Below are 23,108 nucleotides of genomic sequence, written 5' to 3' on the forward strand. Positions count from 1 at the left end.
CCAGCAAATAGGAATAACTATGGGGTTTGGGTTGCTTTGTTTTGTTTAAGATAAATAATCATCATTTAACCAGCAGTAAATTTTCAGCTGGACAAGATGCTTTTGGTATCCATTACTCTCTGCCTTCCTTAGCTGACATTTTAAAGCTGATGCTTTTTGAATTTGTGAAGTAAATTCCCTAAGGGCTATCCTGCACTTTAAGAGACAGATTTTATTAATTGAAAACAACAAATCACTTACAGAAAATAATCATAATGTAGGAAAGGCCTAGGCAGAGCTGTACTCTGAAAACCTCTTTGTAATCGTAGCCTCTTTAGACAGGCATAATCAATTAGAAGTGGTCTGATTTTAACCAGTTGCAGGCTCATTACATTGCATTCCCATTTCTGTTGATGAAAATCAGCTTCAGCCTGTGGCCTGGAACTCATATACAGCACTTCCTGGGGCCTCTTAGATAAACACATCAAGAAACAGTTTTATTTGGATTTGTCCCTCACCCTTTATTCATTGAAACAACTTTACAAATCAAGATTAGAACAGAGAAAAATTGGCTCATAAGCAGAGATATGCATATATGAGTAAGATATTTAATCTCAGAAATGTAAAAGGCTTCAATTAATAATCATATCTTAAAAACGTTTAAATGGGAGACTCAAAACATTTAGTTTTAACTGGTGAGTTTAGTCTTTCTCTTACTGTGTCATGAGACACTCAGTTTCTATTTAATATAAACACAATACTCCTTTCTTTCAGAAGGGCTTCTTGCCTGTGATATATAAAATTGTCCCCAACGTATCTTCAAGTTTTCAAAACAGTACTTCCAGCCTAAGTTTTTACTCTCTGTAGACACTGCCTGAAATATGTAATTTTAAACCTATGTAGGAATGAAATCTTTAAGCCGAACAATACCAATGAATTATACCCAAGCAGAGAGAATCTGCAAAAATAATTGCTTTCCTTATGTAGAAACTGTACCTTACAGCACCCAGGTTTGGTACAGTTCACCAGAGCTTTGAAAAATAAATGAATTCACTACAGTCGGTAATCCAGCCACAGCATGGTGCAGTCCCTCAGGCTCAAAGGGCTATTCACAAGTCAGGGGCATTAAAAAAAGGGAGGGGAGTTTCCTGGTGTGGAGAGGTCCATAAAAGCCTTTGCAAATGTGCAGCAATTGTTTAAAAACCAGAACAGACAAAAAAACCCCAAGGATAACTGAAATAGGAAAGAGACTGATAAAGGAAATGCAATGCCCACTAAGTAAGCAAAACAGGAGCCCTCCCCTGGAGTACTGGCTGTTCCTTCCTAAAAGAAAATACAAAAACAGAGTTGAAGGGTGAGTGACAAGAATAATCAGAAGATGAAAAAAAAACTTCAGATGAAGAGAACACAGAAAACCCAGGATAATTCATACCACAAAGGAGCAGAACAGTGGTAGAAGATCATGATTTAAAAAGTGTAAAAATTAGTATTCCCAAAAAGGATCTCTCTTTTAAAAGGTAGTATTCAAAATAAAAGGGTGATGAGCCCAAATATGGCTGAAGGAGGCTTTGGGGTTGTTTTTGTTTATTTTGTAGTCATGATACACAGTTAGGCAAAGTATTTTCATTAAGCCCAACGGCATACAAGGATTTAGAAAGCTATATTCTGTAGTAATAACAAAAGAAAGAAAAAATATTTTTTAATATCAGAATTATTGATGGTAGATATAGCTTACCCCCAGAAAAACCAGTGAAGAGCCAAGAAAAAAATTATCCCTAGAGACATGTTATATTGAAACTGCTTTAGATAAGATAGTGCATTCCACCCTATAAAGCATGTGGTCTTTGCCTAGGCACTCTGTATCTCTGTCCTTCTGCTGTAAGGGCTAGCTCTGCATCAACCTGTCTGAAAAAGTTAATTGCAGACATGTTCATCACCAATTTGCTTTCCTAATAACTATCACTATTCAAACTGCACATTCACAAGAAATCACACCAACAGCAATTTTAGAATTAGAATGGAACTACATCAACTACAGGCCTAGGCAAAAAAAACCCAAAATGAATTGGTTTTAAAATTAACAGTGCCCACAACATGACTATCTGAAATAAGGAATGGTTCCAGTGACTTAAATGCAGTGTTAAGAATTTTAATGAAATGACAGAACTATTCATTAATTGCCTTCCTGGACTGACAAGGTAATTTATTATTCAATTGCTCATAAGAAATGAACAATACAGGCCCACAAGGAAGCTACTTACAGCTGACTGAAAGCTGCCTACACACTGGCACATGTGAAAGGGTGTCCCTTCCTCCATACCTTTGTTTTTCTTATTGTTCACAGTTTGTTTTGTACTGTTGCTAACTATAATCTACAACATTAAAAGCACTGATAGTTCTTACTGGTCCTTCAAAAAATTCCCACTGATAAAGAATCAAAATGAAAAAAGAAACTGAAAGAAGCTCTCAGAGCTGTTTTTTATATAACTTCTAAACATCAGAAAATACTTTCCCTGAAACTATTTCAAGTGTCTCATGAAGGAACATTTCTGTGGCTTTCTGGAAAGGTCAAAGTAGCAATAGTCCAGGATCTGGATTTTGGATCAAAAAGCCATTCTGGAACATGGAGAGGATCTTTTCATTGCTAGCCATTCTAGGACTAGGAATACTGCAAGATCATCACTTCAAGCCTTGACATGGAGCCCTACCTCAGTTTTCTCCTCAACAAAACCTAGGACTGGTTCTTGAGAAGGCAGAACAAAGAGCCTTCCATGAAGCAGCTAAAGGATTCCTGAAGTCAGTAGATATCTTGACCACAAGTAATACACTCTTGTTTATCCAGGTTCAACAGAGCTCAGAAGTAGATACAGGTATTAAATCCAATGTACAGAACAGTACAATTGACTTACCTTGCTTTTGAAACTTCTCCAGGTGAGTACTCAACATCACAAGGACATCAAGATAGGCAGCTCTGGTCACCAAACAAGGATTTAGCCTACAAAAAGAAAATCAAGTTTTTAAAGCTTAAATCCTTATAACCTTATGCTCAGAAACAGCAGTAAAACAAACCATTTTGGCATGTCTGTTTTTATTAATGAAGATAAACTACTGGTCACATATATAAAATAATTAGGCCGAGTTATCTAAACTTCATTTCCTGGTCCATTCTGAGTGACAGTCTCCCTTGCAGAAGAGCAACACCTTCCTCCTCCAGCTAATTCCATCAAATGGGAGTTGATACATTTCATTATTACTGGATGAACCAGCCCACTGTAGCATCTACCATGTCTTTGTTTTGTTTATAGGTAATAGATATCTATATCTGTATCTATATCTGTCTATATTATAGATAATGTGTTTAACTAAATGCATCAACAAAAAGAAGTCCTCAGTTCTCACTGCTATTGCTCATAAGAGAAACTTCCCTTGCAAGGTGCCTGCTATACCTTTTGAATGGCTATAGGTCTCTCACTGTTCTGATGAAGATCAGAGGTGTTCATGGTTTTAAAATTACCTATTTCTTCTTGCAAACAAGAATATTTAGGATTTTGTGTATGTATATAATGGAAATTGGTAATAAGCTTTCTGCTCTACCTTTTCAATTTGCAAGTGAGAAACATCTATTTTCTCTCCAATTAAAAACATAAAATTAGGTTAACAACTTTATTTTTCTTTGTATTACTATCACTGAAACATATTTAGCCATGAAAACTTTTTAAAAATATAACTTAAAATGTGAACAAACAGGAAATCTAGTTCAAAACACAGAAATTATCCTGAAGAGCCCAAAGGGACTTGTATTAAAACAAAAAACTTTCAGAATCAAGCAGCACAAGCTTGAAGTATGACTAATCCTGTTCAGTATTTCATTTTTATTTTATCTGGCACTTTCTTTGTATGCTTATCTTGAAGTTTGAAACTCTTTCAAAAATTGTTAATTAAAAATGTTCCAACAAACATTCTGAACTCTAACATCTTGAAAATTCAAGAAAAAAAAAGCCTTTTCAAGTAAGATATGTGATCACGACATAAAAATGAAAGGTTTAAGGTTATTACACAGTTTGGCCACTGTATTTGCCTACGGAGAGTTAGCCTATGAACTATTAAAAAAGAAGTTTAACCAGAAAAATTGCTCTCACCTGCAAGTAGCATAAAATACTTACGCTTTCTTTTATGGCCTACAATATTAGGCATCCACATAACACACAGTAGACTAGTGCTACCAGGATCTCTTTTGAAGAGGGTTTTTTTTTGTTTCCTTTTGCATAAAAAGGAACCTTTTGGACACTTTCTTACTAGTGATGTAGTCTAGGTTCACACCTCCTCAAACCTCTTCATGCTTGCCTCCTACCACTTGCCTTAAAAAAAGCTGCCTGCTGAGAAGATGCACATCAAGAACCAAAACAATTTTAATACGGCTATTTTTGAAGAGTGGTATTAGGCACACTTAATTCCTGTCCACCCTGGTTAAGCAAAGATTTTTCCTGTACCTTGGGCATCCAGTTGCTGCCTAAGCTGTTCTTCACATATGTGTGTGGAAACACCATCAGGGAATACTCATGGAGTGGGGAGCTCAACCCAAGAGAAAACAGAGGGACTGATCAGTCAAAAGCTCAGAAGAAAAACAAACCACAAGAGGTCTCTCACAAATGGATGAAAGTAGCCACAACAGTCTTCAGCCAATATGAGGAACCTAATGCATCTGCTACACTTCAGCTCCCTCAAAAAATGGAAGACTCTCTTATCATTCCATGTTTTCAGTGGAAAGAAAATCTCCAATGTACAAACTGCGCCCTCGGCAAAACATGACTGACGCAACTTTTACTGAAGAAGAGGCAACAGTAAAGTTGGCATGTTTTTTATTCTGGTCCAGCTTTTAAGCACTTACCACTTCATTTTAAGTATGTGCATATGCATGTTTTGAATTTTGAAATGAGACTTTTCCAGCATAAAACATGCCAAACGTTTGTCCTTGGCTGGTTCTGTTGCTCTGGTGATGCTAGTGAATTCTCATTTGTGTGTGCCAGATGGACACAACAGGAAATTCAGTTTTCCAAAACCAAGTAACTTCAGTGTTGTTCAGACTGTAGCAGAAAGCTCAATCTTGAAGACAATCAAACTGTAATTTACGTAACAGACCTGACAGCCAAAAATCACAATGCTGAACATTTCAAATTATGCACTGCACAGTATTTAACACGACCTGTTCGTGCAGAGCTTCAACAACATGAGTGGGAATAGTACAACATGTTTCCTTTTTAACACCAATACCAATAAAGTGGTGTTCTCATAAATGAGATTTGAGGAAATTTGTCTCCAAACAAGAAAGTCACAGTAGTTGCAGAAGGTGGGAGCTCCAGACATCTGGAACAGCATTCCTTTTTTCTGTCCAAAACCTAAAAATTATTTCATTTCCCTTCCAACCTGGTTATTAATGGAAACAAATACATCACACGCTGACTCCAGATGATAAACTGTACATGACTCTGAATGGGTAGAGCTAGAGATGGTTTGGACTCTCATATCTAAGGGTATATCCACCCAGAAATATAAAATAGCTATCAAAACAATATTCATACTATTACACATTTATGCTAATAGCAGGCTAGTGATGCCAGGGCACATACCTGATTAAAGCAATGCTTTGTCTATGCTAGCCAGTAGTTTAGTGTAACAACAGCACATCTGGAAGTCAAAGAGCTGGCACCAAAGGTCCAATGGCCACCTGACATACTGTGTCCAGATGCCTCAAACCATAATTGTCAGAAGTTCAATTTCAGCTTTGTGTTTGGATATAAAGCTTATAGCCAACCTGTTCCTGGAATCTTACTGCACTGAGGAGCTTGCCCCACACTTTCTAGTACTCCTTCATAATGCCCTCACACTTGGAGCTTGACTGTCCAGGTGGAAATAAAAATCGAGTCACAGGCAACTGCTGAATTGAGTTTCACTAACAGTTAATACTGCAGAATGTTTCAACCCATCTGACCAAAGACAGGTCAAAGGCTGTCTGCCCTGTGAGTAACATGTGAAAGTCCAGCACTGGCACAGACTAGACCTGCCAGGCAGGGGGAAGGAAGACTCCTGCAACAGGCAGGAACAGAAAGGATTACTATTTTGGATTACTATTTAACAAGAACAAGATGCAGAAAAAAGATATTTCTAATTTAATCAAGGAGAAAAAAATTATGATGGGAGGGGCTGCTATGTCCCTACCAGATCACCCAATGAGGACAGGCTAAGAGAATTAGGATTGTTCAGCCTCAAAAAGATTGCAGCCTTCCAGTACCTGAAGGGAGCCTGCAAGAAAGAGACTTTACAAGAGCCTGTAGTGACAGGACAAGGGGAAATGAATTCAAACTGAACGAGAGCAGGTTAACATTATATATTAAGAAGAAATTCTTTGCTGTGAGGGTGGTGAGGCACTGGAATAGGTTGCCCAGAGCAGTTTTGCATACCCCATCCCTGGAGGTGTTCAAGGCCAGGTTGCATGGGGCTCTTAAGAACCTGTTCTAGTTGAAGGTGTCCCAAGCTCACAGCAGAGAGTTGGAACTAGGTGATCCTTAAGGTCCCTTTCAACCCAGGTGATTCTGTGATTCTAGAACTCCATCGAATATACAAGGTCATTGAAAGAATACAAGTCAAAAATGTTAAAGGGACTGAAGATTTTAAAGGGCTTACACGCTTGTTTTTTTTAATTGGCCAAAGCCCTAACAGTATCTTCAGTATAGAAGAAATAAGGGTCTTTTTTTCTCACTATTTTAGGTAGGCCTGGTTGAACAGCAGAAAATCTGAAAACACAGGTGACACTTTGCACACTATTGACACTTCATAGCAGATTTCTGGATTAGATACTGAATATAAAAGTCTTCCAAACCTACTCAACTTCTTGTCATTAATGCTAAACAAGTATTTTGGGACAGAACAGACAGACTTCTTTGCAATTACATTTTCAATTCTGGCATGTGAGTATAAAATCTAAAAACAGTTCAAGACATTTGCAGGAGGAAACCTTTTGTTAGCTGTTAAGAGTCCAGGGATTTTTTTTCAAAGAAAAAGGTTAATGGAGCTGAAGAGCCCGTTAAAATTCCCAGGCTCCCGTTCACAGCCCTTTGAAGAGGCCTAGGTTAAGCACTTATAGAATATTATATGACCAGAGTAACAAAGAGCTATTTGTTTTCAACAAGGAACTGCCTGGTAGGTGAATGAGGATGCATACCCCCCTTCAGGAGATGTAAATCAGACTGGGCAGGTTCAGAAGCTCCACGTGCACCTCTGGGGTTTGCTCCAGCTGGCTTTGGCTACCCACAGTAGCAGTAGGGCTGCTTTGATTTCTGCTCTGCCTTTACCTCCACTAAGTACCACTGATTGCAGCTTAGGTCTATGCAACTGAAATCAATCCTAGACTCTAACAGCTTGGAGTTCTACAAATATTATCTTTAAAATGTTTGATTCACCTTTTAATAGTTAAGTCATGCTGAATTTGAGATAGTCATTGGTTTGCTTATTTTGGATGGCAGATCTAATGCAAACCAAACTGGCATTTATTGAAGAAATCAGCAATATGTGGTCACAGACCTCCTGTGTACTTGGCTCCCACAACTTCAACTCTATCAGGAACACATGGCTTAACTTTTAAAATTAAGTTTCTCCTGTATTACTGTTTAATTTAAACAAGATCAACATTAATGAATTACAGAGCAAATTACCTTCTTTTCCAAGAGAAACAATAAAGAGCAAAGAACAAGGAAAGCTCACACATTTGGCCTCAATTCTGGCAGGACACTGGGAAAAAGACAATCTCTTGCTTCTATAACCAATAAGATTTGCAGAGGCCCTTAAACATCATTTCTGCTTATTAAATGGCACCATTTATAACCATCCAGATTTCTGTATTAAAGTCAGGATGCCAACACCCTTTTACAGCAAGTACCAAAGAATTTTGATGCGCAGTTTCTGCAGATTCTCATTATCTTCCCAAAGTCCCAGTTTTCAATGACAGTCAGATGACTTAAGAAGCTGACAGCTATTTTATCCTTCTTCATTACTCTTTTTCCACCTCCCTTCAAGATGAGCAACAACAACTGTAACATTAATTTACTGCATTTGTTACATAAATAAGACAGATACAAGCTAGTGATTATGAAATCAAAGCAGTTCGTGTTAATGTTTATTACATTAGCTTTTGGTTATTCTAGAAATTCAATGTTTTCCAACGAGGTAGTTTATTTTGCTCATATTTTTCCTCATTAGGAAACAGATGTTGGAAAACTCTTAGCAGAACAAGCACTATTTAATATACAGCAACTTACAATATTTGCTAAAAAAAACAACATAAAAATCAAAGCATATTTCCTCAAATTCTCAACAAGTACTAAGAAATTTCAAATGCAACCTGAAAATTAATGTCTCTTAAATAAAAATCCATAACATCTTTCTTGTGGATAAGCTTAGATACAGGTGTCTTACTGCAGTTAGCTGTTTTAGGGATTTCTAAAATCTTTTGTAAGAGGTCTCAGAAAAGCTCTGCATTTTGCAGTCTTCAAGCTTTTAGAAAAGTCTGAAAGACTGCAAATTTTTTACCCAGTGCTGCTTTATGAATATTTTTAAACTATTCATCTTATTTCTGAAATAGAAATATAACTTTATTTAATAAATTAACAAAATAGAATTTCCTCCTAATAATGTAACATGTACATTTCAGGTCTGGTCATAGTAAAACAGTAAATAATTAACAGTATCAGACATTTTTTTAAATACAGTGTTTAAGTGACTCTTAGTAACTCAGATTGGTTAATCTCAGCTCCAAACTTTAAAAACTGATGACAAGATTTGGATAATGAATCAAGTTGACGTAAAATATTAGTCAAAATTATACAACTTACAAAGTCACCCACAAATCTTTGCATTTTGTCCAAAAATGTCACAACACACACTTAAGCACCAGGGTAAAGATACCAGAGCTGGCAAGATTACAAGGGCAACCCCTTCAAAGGTCAATTCACAGTTACCTCGTGAAGAAGAGATTCATCTTAATGATTTGCATGACTGTTTTCATTTCAATTTTCCAAGTGATCAATTAATTAAATGAACTGCCTACTCCCTCTCTGGTCTTCAATGAAAAAGTCACTGTTACTGCAATGCTGTAATGTTTCTGGAGCCTTTGAAAAGGCTGAAAATAACTAAAATTACTGGAAGGAAGATCTGTTCTTATGATAAAACTTATCAATATCATTTTAGGAAAACTCCCATATTAAAAGAAACTGTAATTACTAAACACTGCCCTATTCTTCTGTGTAAATACCATGTCATTATCAAAGAAATTTATATTTTAGTCATAAGAAAATACATCAGCTTGATGGTGATGAATTTAAACCCTAAATTCTCCTACTTTCTAGCCACTAGTATTTCATAAAGTTTTTGATTCCAACAGATCATAGAATTTGTTTCCTGAACATCATATTCAATTTAATGCACAGGATGCAATTGTACAAATTTCTGACTTTTATAAACATTTCTGATAAGTCAAAATTTTAAGAACATTTGAGGCTGGAATTTCATCTTTAGCATAAATACAGGAATTAATTTTGATTAATTCAAACATGCCATAGCTGGTACTTGGGGACAGGATCTGTGCAACTTCCTGTTATGAGTTTCCCACTGTGCCTTTCCCTTCCATAATCTCAGTTTTTGTGGCCTGCACACTGGCAATTAAATTTTGGGTTTACAGTTTATCTTTCCCTCTATATAAACTCCCAGTATACTCTTTGCTGAAGAATGGCAAATCTCCAAAAGTATTCCTACTTCTGGTAGTCAGATTCTTCTGATGTGACCTGCCATTGTGTCAGTTAAAATATCTTCTGGACGCACCAAAAAGTGCATCATCTGTGATGTCCTGAGTGTTGATACAGTCAACTCTACATAATCCTTGGGGGCTGTCCATGGGGAGCTCTATCCTTGGAGGGTTGCTGATGAACCAGGCCAAGCTGCCTTTGTACTGACCACATTTTACCTGCAGCAAGATCTGGTAAAGGATCAGTTGTCATTTATGGAGGCGACAAAGCTTATGGAAATCACTCCTACACATACAGTGAGTGGATGATTAAAAGATTAAATCTTCTGTTGTTTTGGTTATTAGCTTTCAAATTCTGCAGTATTCCAAAGACTGAGGTTTTTGGGGGTGTATTTGTTTAGAGGGCAGCATTCATATTTTAATCTATTTTCTCTCAGAGGCCACATCTGTAGCACGAATCAACATGCATGGCCTTCCTCTTGTCTTCTTAAGGAGACATTAATAATGGATTTAATTATTAAACTTTGTCCATAGCATTTTTAACCATGTAATACAAAACCAGCACATCAATGAACATCACGGCCAACAGACCTACATTTAATGGAAAGCATTTTAAAAAGTAATAATGAAGCCTGCCCTACCAAGTAAACCTTGCTGAGTTCCTGGAAGCACAGGAACACCCGCATAGAAACAGAAATACAAACATTAGTAACAGTGCATCTGCTTGCCTTCTTGGTGCTGTTGAGATCTCCTCCAAGTAATTACCATGTGCACAGTCCTCTCACTTGCCCATTCTATAGGGACAGCTCATCCAGCATTAGAGCAGGCATTGTCTCCAAAGGGAGTTGTTAGTCTGGTGATTTAAGTTTTTCTACTACTCTCAAAGCTAGATTATTATGCTGTTATTAGTTTCCCTGGTAAAGATAGAGAATTTATTGCTTCAAAAAGAGGTTACACAAATTATTTTTTTCATTGTGACACCACCAAGAACATCCTGAGTTTCAGCTATTAAGAAAAATTAATTTGTGCTCCAGCTGTCCTTGGTGAATGATACTGAAAGGCTGTGTTCTGTTGGTGTTGTTTTTAGCATACCTGATTGATAAAATAATCCTGGCTGTTCTCTTTTTTGTTCTCTTAATGAGAACCTCATGTGATTCCTGGGCAACATCCTAAAAACCTTAAGAGGTCAAACTAATCCCATGTGCAAATTTAATGAATTTTACACAATTAACATCAGGGGGGTTACTTATGAAGAAAAAGCTATGAAAATTCTTGTTTTTGAAAAGCATTTTCAGATGTGAGGATTTATGTCCAAAATCTGCAATTGTACATGGTTTCTGCCTTACTGCAAATGTTGCACTGGTGGACGGAACACCTTAAACAACCTTATCCAAAACTTAATATTCCTGGAATGTTCCTATCTAAGTTAGGAATATACCTATGAACCAGAGTCAAACACTACTTTATCTTATGCAAAGTACATCTTAAACCTCAGCCTGAAGTCCAAACATCTCTACTGATACCCGAAGTGGGTGATCCAAAAAAAGCAATCACCAACTGCCTAAATAAACAGCTTGTAGCCGTGTTAAGGATACTGTTATCAAAACTGCTGAAAGAGTGGACTTGGAGCAGCACAGAAACCTAAATTAGCCTGCTAAGAGCACGTAAGATTTAACTGAATGCCTCTAGAATACATTTATGAACAATGACATGCTATGACTGCTCTCAAAAACAAAGACAAATGAGGCTAAAACAAGGCCCATGGGTTAGAACGTGCAGATTAACAAATTACTGGTGAGTCAGCACCAAGCCTGACAGAGTTCAAGAAGTGTTTGGACAATGCTCTCAGGCACATGGTGTGACTCCTGGGAATGGCCTGTGCAGGGCAGGAGTTGGACTCAATGATCCTTGCAGGTCCCTTCCAACTCAGCTTATTCTGTGATTCTCTGAGCTGTTCATACTGGTACACTCCATTTTCAGCCGGAATGGGACAGCAAAAATTTCCTTTCACATTTTGTGTGTCCAAGGGTAAACACATGAATTATTGCTCTAGCTGACAGAAAGTTAAGTTTTCAATTTGAAACCTGGTAGATAAACTTCTGCAGAAAGGCTCAACTATCTTCAACTTTTGAATTTGGCTGTACAATGCATACGAACTACTAATGAACAAAGGTAATTAACTGCACTTCTCAATGTGTAGGTTTTAAAGACAGAAATAAGAAAAAGGATAAGTTAGAAAACAGGAAGATGCCAAGTGCAGGAATGGCCTTGGAAAGACAAAGAGGTTCATCTTGACGTGGTGGAAGAGGCAGGAGTACTAAAAGAAGAGAAGAGTTCTCTCTGCCCAGGAGGATAACCTTACGTTCTCCCCACTTCTTGCTTATTTGAAAGTACAAAATACCACTTCCAACTCCCAAAGGACCACTTGAAAAATCACACAGATGCTGCTTGCAAAGCTGCAGAGAGCCATGGGCATGTTGCACCTCTGTCCAGGTAAGCCTGCATGTGCTCCTGTTTTGCCTGTAATAGTCTGCTCACTAGAAGTTACCACTGTTTCCCTAAGAGGCAATGGGAGGAAAGGCGTATTTAAGTAACAGTCTGAGCCATGAAGTCCTGAAACCACAAAGAGCCACATTCTTGCTTTCTGCAGAGATGGTCTAAATGCACACTGCATGAAGTTCCTCCCAGGAAGGATGTAAGACTGTTCATCTGCCTACTGTCACTCACATAGCGCTGCCAAAAGCTGAGGGGGAAAAGGGATACAGCAGGCTTGATGGAGTGCCATGGCCATCAAAACTTGGCAAGTTACCACACTCTGTAGGGCTATAAAATACTGATGAGATTTTCCTCATTCAAAGCAGTCATAGCTGGATCATCGGAGAGTCAGCCGAGGGAAACCCAAGAAGCACGTATCTCAGTGAACAGTGAACCTCATTTTGAGCCCGTGCCTAAAATAACTTTTGCATGTATTTGTTGTGTGAGCTTGAATCTTGTGCAGGAACCATTCGTATTTTTAACAGTGCCAACCATAAAGCAGAAAGCTGGAAGCAGCAGCACTGAGGAGCACGGGTTATTTGGGTTATAAAAACACTGCAGGTGGCCCATTCCAGACAAACCAGCGACTCCTTGCAAAACACAAAGCCAACTGGTTTTATACAAGGTTGTTCCACACAAGTTAGTTTCAAGAAAGCCACCCTCTTAGAAGTAAATTCTCCCAGTGCAGACAAGCTCTCAGCTAAGAAATGGCACATGGCTAGAGGTTAGCAGAGTATGTTATTTGGTTTCTGGCAGGACCTCAAAGTCTTTTCCCCCTCCTGTGGTCTACAGTAAGTAGGAAGGCGGGAAAAAAAAAATCCAACTCAAAGTGCTGAAAAGCAGCATCCTACAGCAAAGCCATGTGATGACATGATTTCTCAAAATTTCCAATACCAATACGTTGTCATGCCAAAGGCTACAAATTAAACAAGAGATATTTCTGGGACTTCTGTACAACACATTACCAAATCCAAAGGCTGCTCTTCTAGTGTTCTGTATTTATGAATTACAAGGCATCAAGAGTTAGTCTTGTAACTCCCTGGTATGCACTTGAGCTAAAAACTACTTTATTTAAAACAAAAATTTTTCATATGGCAGAGTTTTGAACTCTTTCAAAGATTTAGCTTGATAAACTGATCATATTTTAAAGCTTTCATCAAATTAATTTACATCACTTTATTCCATCACCTAAGTTTTCCAACAAAGCAGATTTTATAAATTTTTTAAATTTGTGTTCTTCTCAAACACCCTGCATCTGCCACATGTGCAAAAAATGCAGTAAACTAACACTGGTGTGAAGGTGAAGGAAAGCAGTAAAATTACTGAACCACTTGAGAACTAACAAACAGGTATATTCCAAAACAAAATAAAAAACGTCAAGCAAAGTATAAACATGCAAGTGAAAAGACTCAACTATCACCTTGAGAAGTTGATGGAAGGCAGGTCTCATTCAAAATCTCAAAAATGAAAATACTGGTTCTGAACACACAAAAAAAGTTAATGTTTTGAGATATTTAAAAAAGCCATGGAGAAAAAGTAACTATGCCCCACCAGTATGAGAAGTCTGCCTTCACAACAGATAGAAAATAGCAGTTGAAAAAGTGAATGCTTTATGAAATTCAGTTTGGGGAATGTGACCCATTATTTTATTCTCTAAAGGAAAATCAGGTCATAGCATGGAGAAGGAAAAAGAGATTAGTATACTACACGGAATGTGTAACAGAATCTTGAGCTATTCTACATCAATAAATTCTGATGAAAGGAATTTACATTCTGGCCCTGAAAAGCAAAGAAAACCCTAAAACCAAAACCCAAACAAAAAAAAAAAAAACCCCACCCAGCTCAGGAAACCACTGAAGAATGATAATCTTTCCTCCAAATACACACACATGACAACTGAGCCTCATTTTTAAGAACTACATATGCAATCCAAAGTTTTGTAATTCAAGATTCTCAGAGAAGTTTGTTCCATAGTACAAAGGAAGTACATAGTTGAAAGAACACCAGCAAGAACTTTACAGAACTTCACACAGAAATGTGACTGAAAATTGATGTTTGGAAATAATTTCCCAGATTCACAAACCACTTTCCTGTTATTTTAACTTTGTAAAAACCATTTAAGATTAATAGTGAGTGCCTTTTATACCCTCTTTTCAAACAGTCTCTGCCCTGCAGTATCGGTGACATGGTAAATTATCTCCTTATGAAAAAGGCAGAAAAACCAGATGGGGATCCATTAACTTCTCTCTGTGGTGCTCATTCTCTTTGCCTGAACAGAAATAAGGTAAGAATGTCTGTACATGACTGAGAGTCCAGTCAGCCATCATCCTCTCTGACAGCAGCAGATGCATACCAAGATTTCTAACAAAACAGCAATAATAAAATGCTGGTTTACTAAGAGGATCTCCCAACATTCAGAAACCCACACAGACACTAAGTTTCACAACTCAGTTGCCAAGCAACCTTCCGAAACTCTTTTAATACAAGAAAAAAGAAAAGTAAAAACAAGACCCTCACCCTCCAGAGTATTAACCACAGAGCAGTTGTTCACCTTTCCCAGTCAACTACCAACAGTAAAGCTGCACACCGAATGTGGGACACCAAAACCACCAGAAAACACCACTTCAATAGCTTTGCTTGTTTGGGTTGCTTCTTGGAGGTTTTTTTCCCTTGCTTTTCTTCCTTGCTTTTTTTTTTTTTTTTTTTTTTAATGACACCACACTGAATACATTTGTCTCAAGCAAGAGTTAACGGAGTTACGGAGGGCAGGATGAAGGGAAGGGAGGGAAGGGAGGCCTTAACTGAAGAGTGCAAGAATCATAAAGTACATTAGAAATTTGCAAAAATGGCTTCCATCCCCATGCTTTAAGTTAGTGTTACAAGGCTGCATGCTCATAATACAAAATTTTGCTATCTGGGAAGAAAGACATTCTAAAGCCTTTTATGTATAGCATTAACTGCATTGTGGACAATTATGACAAAGAGGCTACAACAAACTGACAAAATTAAAATATGCTGCTGGTAGGGAGTTAATATCAGCACATCCAGTTGTGACTTTTTACTGGTGTGTGAAAGAGAAAAGACATCTCTTCAGGAAAACACCTTTATTGTGCACAAGAATTTCTTAGAGAAAGCCTGAAAAGTTTTTGTTTCCAGAAATGATAATAAAGTAATATAAAAAACCTCACTAAAAACCCAACCAGTCATCAATCAGTGACTGATGTATTTAAAAGGGCAGTTGTGAAAAAAATACTTTGGAAATAGAATTTATTGAAAGTCTGTAATGAACAGAGCTCGGTCTTCACATATTTGCTGCCAGACAAAGAGGTTTGAATTACTAGGCATGAATGTCTTTCTACTGAATTTGCTCTCTAGCGTTTGGGTTTTTACTCTTTATAATACTATCAATAAATTTAATTTAGTTACACAAATTAAAATTCTCATCTAAATACTTAAAATGCTTACATTGATTCAAATGAGCAAATCCATCAAAATCCACCATGATGTCTCCAGCTGGGGCAGAGAGCAGATGCACAGGAAATGGAAGCATAACCAATAGTGACACTTGCCAAAATCTGTCTCAACCCTCAAGGTAGCAACCTTGAAGAATTTCTTCAGCTAATTGTGATGCCTACATACTCAGTGACCTCACTGGACCTTCCTTCCATGACTCCGATAAATTGTTGTTTAAAAATTCAGACAGGTTTAAAACCAAGACTATCTTATATCATGGAGTTCCATAGCCAAACTAAAATTACATTAAAAACTTCATTAGTTGGTTTCTTTTACACCTGCCACCTTGGACAGAATGCTAATTTCCTGTCCCTTTCTATGTGACTCATATTTCACATCCCTCAGCTGTCCTTTTTCCGTGATTAAAAAAAATAATCTCATCTTATTTAATCAAGTAGAAACTGTTCTATACTTGTCAGTCTTTATACTGCTTCTGATTCTTATTCTATATTCTTTGGGATTTACACAATATTTAAATATACCACTCAGATTAATACACAAACACAGATGGGTTTTCTGTGTTTTTCTTCATTCTTTTTATGATATTTGCCCCTTCCCCTATTGGGCACTACCAAGAACAAGAGTAACTTTTTTCAAACAAAAAATCTGCTCAGTCAACCACTCCTTTCCCAGGTCAAGTCAGACTTTGTTCATGAGCACCATTTTCCAATTATTTGCACCAAGTGTTGTCTGCCATATCATCACTCTCACTCTTTGAGGAGACACTTCTGCAATTCCCAAAGATCAAGTCTGTCTTCATTACCTCAACTCAGGTAGCACTGATAGATTTCCCCCAATAGATACCCCTCTTCTCCAAATCTCTAAGCATTTTGGTTTTGATGATCAGAAAATGACTCAGGTTTTATCAGAGAGCCACACTAGCTCATTGGTGGCCTCACAACACAGTCAAAATGTGGGATATTCCCAGTTATCTATCTATGCAAGGACCTGTGCTCTTGTTGACAATTGATTCCTTAAGAGTTTTGGGCAGGAATTCTCATGGGTAGAAATTCTCAAAAGTAGAGAAGGTAAGAGGGAAAGAAAAAGAGAGAGAAAGAGAGAGGGAGGGACGAAGGGAGGGAAGGAGGAAAGGAGGGAAGATTATATGTAGGTCATCTTAAGATAAGCTTACAAAAAGTGTTTCCAAACCTATCTTGGACTGTTTGTGAGGAGCTAAACACTTCTAGTTTAAACAAGTGCTGTGACATTTTCCTACTAATTTTCTGTAAAGGTCAAAGTCAGAAAAATAGCAACATAAAAACCTCATATATGTGGCAAATTTTTCTTAGCCAAGAAGCAACAGTTATCCTCAAAATGCCTATTTCTGTAGGAATGTTCATTCACAGTTATTTTTTCTTTAATGACTAGACTACAATGTTTTTCCATCCTTGCTTCTGGAAAAAAAATCACCTTGATTAAAAAGCTAATAAAGCATCTAACTTTTACATGTTTCTAGACAAATAAATCTGTCCACTTTGCTAAAATAATAATAACTTAAAAAAAATCAACCAAGTCTTCCATGCATTAGCAAACTGTGTTTATAAATCAGGTATTTTGTGATTTATCTTACCTTTTAGCCAGCCACAGCTTGGTTCCCATACATGTAATGATGTCACCCAGTCCCTGCTGGAAGTCCAAACTAACAAACTGGTTTGATTCTAGGTATGACTGCAGCAAGTGTAAAACCTGAACAAAAAAAAAAAAAAAATTCATCAAAGAGTTTCTAGCCACTGCTTTTCCTCCAAGTAACTGAAAGATGAAACAGTTGCCTGCAAAATGAACAACCATTACTCAAGGAAAAACACATATACTCTTGGCTTTGCAGCAGACAGAATCCTTAAATCCTTAAGTTGTCCAGTCTTTCAAACTCATTTTTTGCACAAAACAACAGAAACTGCTGCAAGATGTTAACCTCCATGAAGTGAACAGAAGGCAGTTGGATTAGCACCTGTCCTCTGGCTTTTTCCAACTTAAGCATCCCTCAACTTTCAACTTTCTTGCTGTGCCATTTGCTCCCCAGTGCCAGTACAGATGCCTGGGGAGCAGACTGGCAGCTTGGCACACCGGATGGAGAAGGGTTGCCTGCACTGTGTAAGTACAACCAAGGAGACAGGGAGGAGAATTATCATCTATAACCACTCTGAAGTGCTGACAGAAAAACATCTTTATTCCTGCTCCTGAGAACCTTCATTCTGGGCCCCAAACACCAGCTGGGTTTCAAAGAACAGGGGAATGCTCACATTTTCCCTTTCCGAGCACTGAGCTCCTGCACTGGGGTTCTGCACTTTCTCCTCCAGAGTTTCATGTAAAAACCTAATAGATATGTCCCAGCTTTGATGAAGAATTCAAGGTACCAGACCAGAAAACTCTCCATAGCTTTCTGGTCAGACAGTTAAAACAAAAAAATGTACATTCTCAGAGACCCTCCTTGCTATTTAAAAACAGGTTTTTCCAAGTAGCATTGAATATGTAGAAAAGTGTTTTTTAAAAAGTACAGTCATTTAGGCATGAAATGAAAATATTGGGTAATATAAGAAAGCTGATACCAACTGCACAGTGGAGAGGGGCTGTCCAAGCCCACCCCCTGTAGTGCCCATCCTGCATGTGGCACAGGGTGCATGACACACACTTGACACCAATGACACCACCCATATCATCCCAGTTGGCTTTGACTTTTCCCATTCACACACAAGTGAACCAGAAACACCTGGGTGAGGTGATTTCTGAATGGAAACACATGGAAATGCATGCTGCAGTAGAGAAGCATAATAGAAAAGACCTTATTCAGCATAAAGAATTTTGCCTTACAGCCTCAAAATTGTAAATTCTGTTCATTTACATAGCTAAGTTACATTTACAGAAAGGGCTTCTATGCAGATTTGAAAAAGTACATCCTCCATTATTTACTGAAACTGACCATGTGCAGAATTTAGGAAGCTTAAGGGGTATTATCAGATCATTTCTGAAAATACATACTGTGAGCATTTGATATGGAAACACTTTTGACATGTGAGACTATCAGCACTTCATACTTGCAAAGTGACAATTTAATGACTAATGGATCAAGCTGGGGCCTTCACTTCACTTTGGGAAAAGAAAAACCTTTGTATCCAGATTTTTAGATCTCAGATCTTGATTTTCCACATTCCAGCTGTCACTTGCTCCGGGGGTTATATTTTTTTGTTTGTTTGCTTGTTTTGGAAACACAAGCACTGCCACATAGCATTAAGTTGACACAATTTCATCTGGGTTATTTTTTGTGAAATCATTCAAGTGGAAAAACAGCTGCAGTCATTTCAAATAAGCACAGAAACAGAAGAGATGTCAAGAGACTATCTAATCCATGCAAACACTGAGGCAGGGTCTAAACATCCATCAATGAAAAAAATGCCTGACTGTCCTAACCCTGAAAACAGCCAAGAAAGCAGATTCTGGAACACTTGTATGCAACTCCTCTAGTCTTTCACCCTCAAAAATCCAAGCTCTTGAGCTAAGGTGTTCCTGTCTGCTCCCACCCCTGCCCTCACAGCAAACAACTGTTCTCTGGACACTATTGAGTCAGTTCAGATTTTTTCCTAGTGAGGCACTTATTAAGCACAGATATCCCACTGGGGTCCTTTGACAGGAACAATGAAATAAACTCCTGTCTCCCTTTGTTAGCAGGTGCACTTCAGGCAAGACACATCCTGGAGAAGTAGCCTGTCTTCTGGTTTTTTTAGATCTTCTGAAGTCCTCTGAACTGAACATCATTTTGTTGATAGCATCTTTCTAAGATGCCCTTTCCAAGATCTTTTTGAATCTTGATTTTTTTTGCAAAACACTTTGCAGAACTGCAAGCTTGACAACATTTCAAAGTGTCACCAGAGATGTCTACCTTGAACCTTCTCCTTCAGTCTGTTCTTGACAGGGCAAGTGTTTGCTTATCAAAATGGTTTATGTAAGTACCTACTCAAATTAACCTTCCTCATGAAAACCAATGCACTAAGCAGCCACTACTAATAGTTTCTCTGTATTTTTTGTGGCTTGCCCTTAATTCCTGGTAAGTCATAGACATGACAAAAGAATGAAAATGGAAAATAATATTTATGCAGAAGCTCTTACTGCTTTTTATATCCTCTGCTAATTGAAAACCATTTGATGCCTTAACCTTTCCAATTTTATTCCTCTGTGCTTGTGCTCATTTCCAGGAATGACAATGGATTTACCTCTAAGCAATAACATAAAATCTTTCACAATTATGAAGGGGCTTTCTTTTTTTTCTAGAAGCTTAATTTAATCTCTTGAGCTCTGAAAACAACTCTCAAAGTGCCTTCTGTGCAGAGGCAGAGGAAACCTAAGTAGTTTGATGGTTCAAGCTAAAGGTCTTGAAAGAGAAAGTGTGTATACTAAGGGGGTGAAGTTGGTGGATTTAAATTTGCCCAGGTAGGAAATTCAGTCCTGAAAACACAAGCAAAACTCCTCTAGAGGTTAATTCTTTGTATAAACCAATCCTTTCAATACTATTCAGATAGTAAAAATCACAGGACACACAGGACACAACCCCTGTTTAATCAGTAGAATTAGAAGGTGCAATTCACGTGACAGTTTGATGCACTCTTGAAAAGTGCTTGCATCCATCAAAGAAAATGTTCAACTACAATTTAGTCTGTTCTTTTTTTGACATACAAAAATTCCGATTTTCTTGTTACTTCAGTTCAAACCCTCTATCTTTTCTTCAGGCACTCTCACCAAGTGTTAGACTTAGAAAGGTTTCCCCACAAAGAAATTCTTTTATCAACATGACATTTTAGAAAGCCTAAGCTAAAGTGGAAATTGTAATGAACATCAGCATGTTTTATACAAAGCCTTATTTTATGTAAACTAAAACCAGAGGCAACCAAGCAAGCAATGTGTAAAAGTTAACCTCAGTAGTTCTTCACTTCTATCACATGTGACGTGTCATTCTTTGGTTTCTATGATCTAAGACTACAAGCCAGGCAATGTTTGCATGAGGAGGTAGCAAGTTTTATGAGACTGTTTGATATAGATAATAAAATAGACAGGCTTTCCAGCACATGGCTCTCCTCAAGTCCAAAGTACTACATGATTTAAAATCCTCTGCTGAATTCCTCACACATAAATGCAGTGAGGTCATGGTGTTCCTTGTTGTGGCATTGTTTTTTTAATTACACAAAAGGCAACATATTAATGATTTTTTTTTTTAAAGGTAATTTTACCAAAGATTTCCTTCCTCTGTGGAGGAAGGTTCATGAAGACTTCCTGGCTGATACTGGTTCTTTTTAATAGATACAACATTTCACTGAGAGAAGGTATTGTCTGTAGTTCTATGGAATCCTGCATTAAAGATGATGAGTTCATGGATGCCTAGAAACCTTTTCCTCCTCTCTGCAGGCTGTTCAAGAGCCAGAATTATACACCTGGACAAGAGTTAAAACAGTGCAAGCCATGGGAAGTCCAGATACGTGGATACATGATGGCAGCAGTGTCCAGTGATTGATCATTCTGAGACCACTCAGTCCACAAGGTTCTAACACATTAGTCAGCATGTCCTAGGCTGCTGTAAGGCAAAACCACCTGCATGAGAAGACTACTTAGTGCAAAATAACACAAAAAAACCCCCAAACAAACTCCACCAAGCCAGCTCAGGTGTGACACTATATCCCAACGAGCAAAACCTAAGGACTCAGCATTCCAGTGAAGCCATGTTCTGCTCTTCAGCCATTCCTGACTTCCAGTACCTTCCTTGGAGTTGTCAAAGTTTCATCCTGGTTTTTCAGCTGTAGAAGCCTCAAGAAAAGGGGAAAAAACAGAGGAGAGTGGGGGAAGGAAGAGAAAAGAAGGAACAGTTGGCTTGGCTCCCCACTGGTCAGTCAGCACACATATCCTGTCCACATCCATTCCCCATCCAACAGCGTGCTTTCAGATGCAACACTGTCGCCCTGTCATGACATGAGAAAGTTGAGTGTTTTCTTTGTAACCAAGTAGGCCTTAAGACATAACTTCTGCTATTTTCTAAGTTCATTTTGGATTATTAAATTTTAAAAATGCGCACTGCTTTTTTTTTTTTAAAAAGCAACAAATACTTAAATGGTTAGACATCAGCTAAGTCAAAAATGTAAATCATGAGAAGCAGGAAGAGACATTTTTTCCCCCCACACTAACTTTGATATGATATGTAATCATTATCTTCAGCAGCTCTCATATCAGCTTGAATTGCTGGGAAATACACAAAATAATGAAGCAGTGTAGTGACGGAGGAAAACTTATATCAAACACAAAATTACCTAGTGCAAATTTATTTTGGTGCCAAGAATCCTCCTGCACACACACAGAGACACTGCAAACACAGCACAACCTTTTGATAGCCACAAAGTCAATCACACTTTCTAGCAAATTAAAATTAACATTTCATAGCACTAGCCATAACTTTATAGGAGGAACTAAGGTTTCTGAAATTCATAATGAACTTTTAATTTCTGACATAAAACCATGATTAGTGGATGCCTGGTGTACATGAGTATATGTTTGCATTTGAAAGAAAGCACAGCCTTCAAGTGCCTTTTACAAACAATGAGATTTTCCAGAATCAGGAGGTTATTCAGTTGCACACTTCTCAGTGAAGTAGCAACATTGAGCTTTCCTCCCCCCTTAAGATGACCCGAAGCAATAAAAACTTTTTCATGCACGCCCTCAGCTATGTTTGGATGAAATTAAGTATACAGTAAAAATATTCACATTCCTAAGTGCAAAACTGAAACAATGCTCCCGGTGTTCATTGCAGTGTGTACTGGGGGGAAAAAAATACAAACCAGAAAACCAAACTGACATCACCCGAAACTTTACATTCTCAACATATATCCTTTAAATCCCTAAAAAAATACGAAGAATACAGATGTTTCAGCAGCTGAAAGAAAACACTGTGTAAATACTGAGCTTTCAAAAATATGCCACTCACCAAGCTATGAAGTTTGAAGTAACATGGGAAGGCAAAAAATAAAAAAGGCATTTGCAAAATGGCAGCAGTAAGAAGATTTACTAAGCTAAATATGGGTTTTTGGAACAGTCCATCAAAAGGTTTTGCCTGAGTAGTATTAACATGCCAGTAAAAAACCCTCAAACATAATTTTTCTTTTCTTCTCTCATTTGAAGGCAGATAAAATTTTATTCTTCTTCTATGATAAATACAACTACCAAGTTATCTCTGTATTCTGAAAGTTAGGTCCAATTTTTTTTTTACTACCATGTAGATAAAAGCTGGCAAGCTGCTGTGACAGGTGAAGGCATTTTC

The 23,108-nt window shown here is 37.7% G+C and overlaps 1 protein-coding gene across 3 annotated transcripts in view; it reads right to left on the bottom strand.

The window, feature by feature from the left end:
- The window catches only part of THADA (THADA armadillo repeat containing), a 154,602-nt gene that overhangs the window by 43,358 nt on the left and 88,136 nt on the right, over nucleotides 1–23,108 (bottom strand). For all 3 annotated transcript variants that reach the window (XM_033054000.1, XM_033054001.1, XM_033054002.1), the window contains exons 30-31: nucleotides 17,391–17,506; nucleotides 2,889–2,974 (exon numbers count right to left, since the gene is read on the bottom strand). In XM_033054000.1, coding sequence (XP_032909891.1) covers nucleotides 2,889–2,974; nucleotides 17,391–17,506 — 202 coding nt within the window. The remainder of the gene's footprint in view (nucleotides 1–2,888; nucleotides 2,975–17,390; nucleotides 17,507–23,108) is intronic.

This window comes from Catharus ustulatus, chromosome 3 (genome assembly GCF_009819885.2).
Source record: "Catharus ustulatus isolate bCatUst1 chromosome 3, bCatUst1.pri.v2, whole genome shotgun sequence".
Taxonomy (NCBI): Eukaryota; Metazoa; Chordata; class Aves; order Passeriformes; family Turdidae; genus Catharus; species Catharus ustulatus.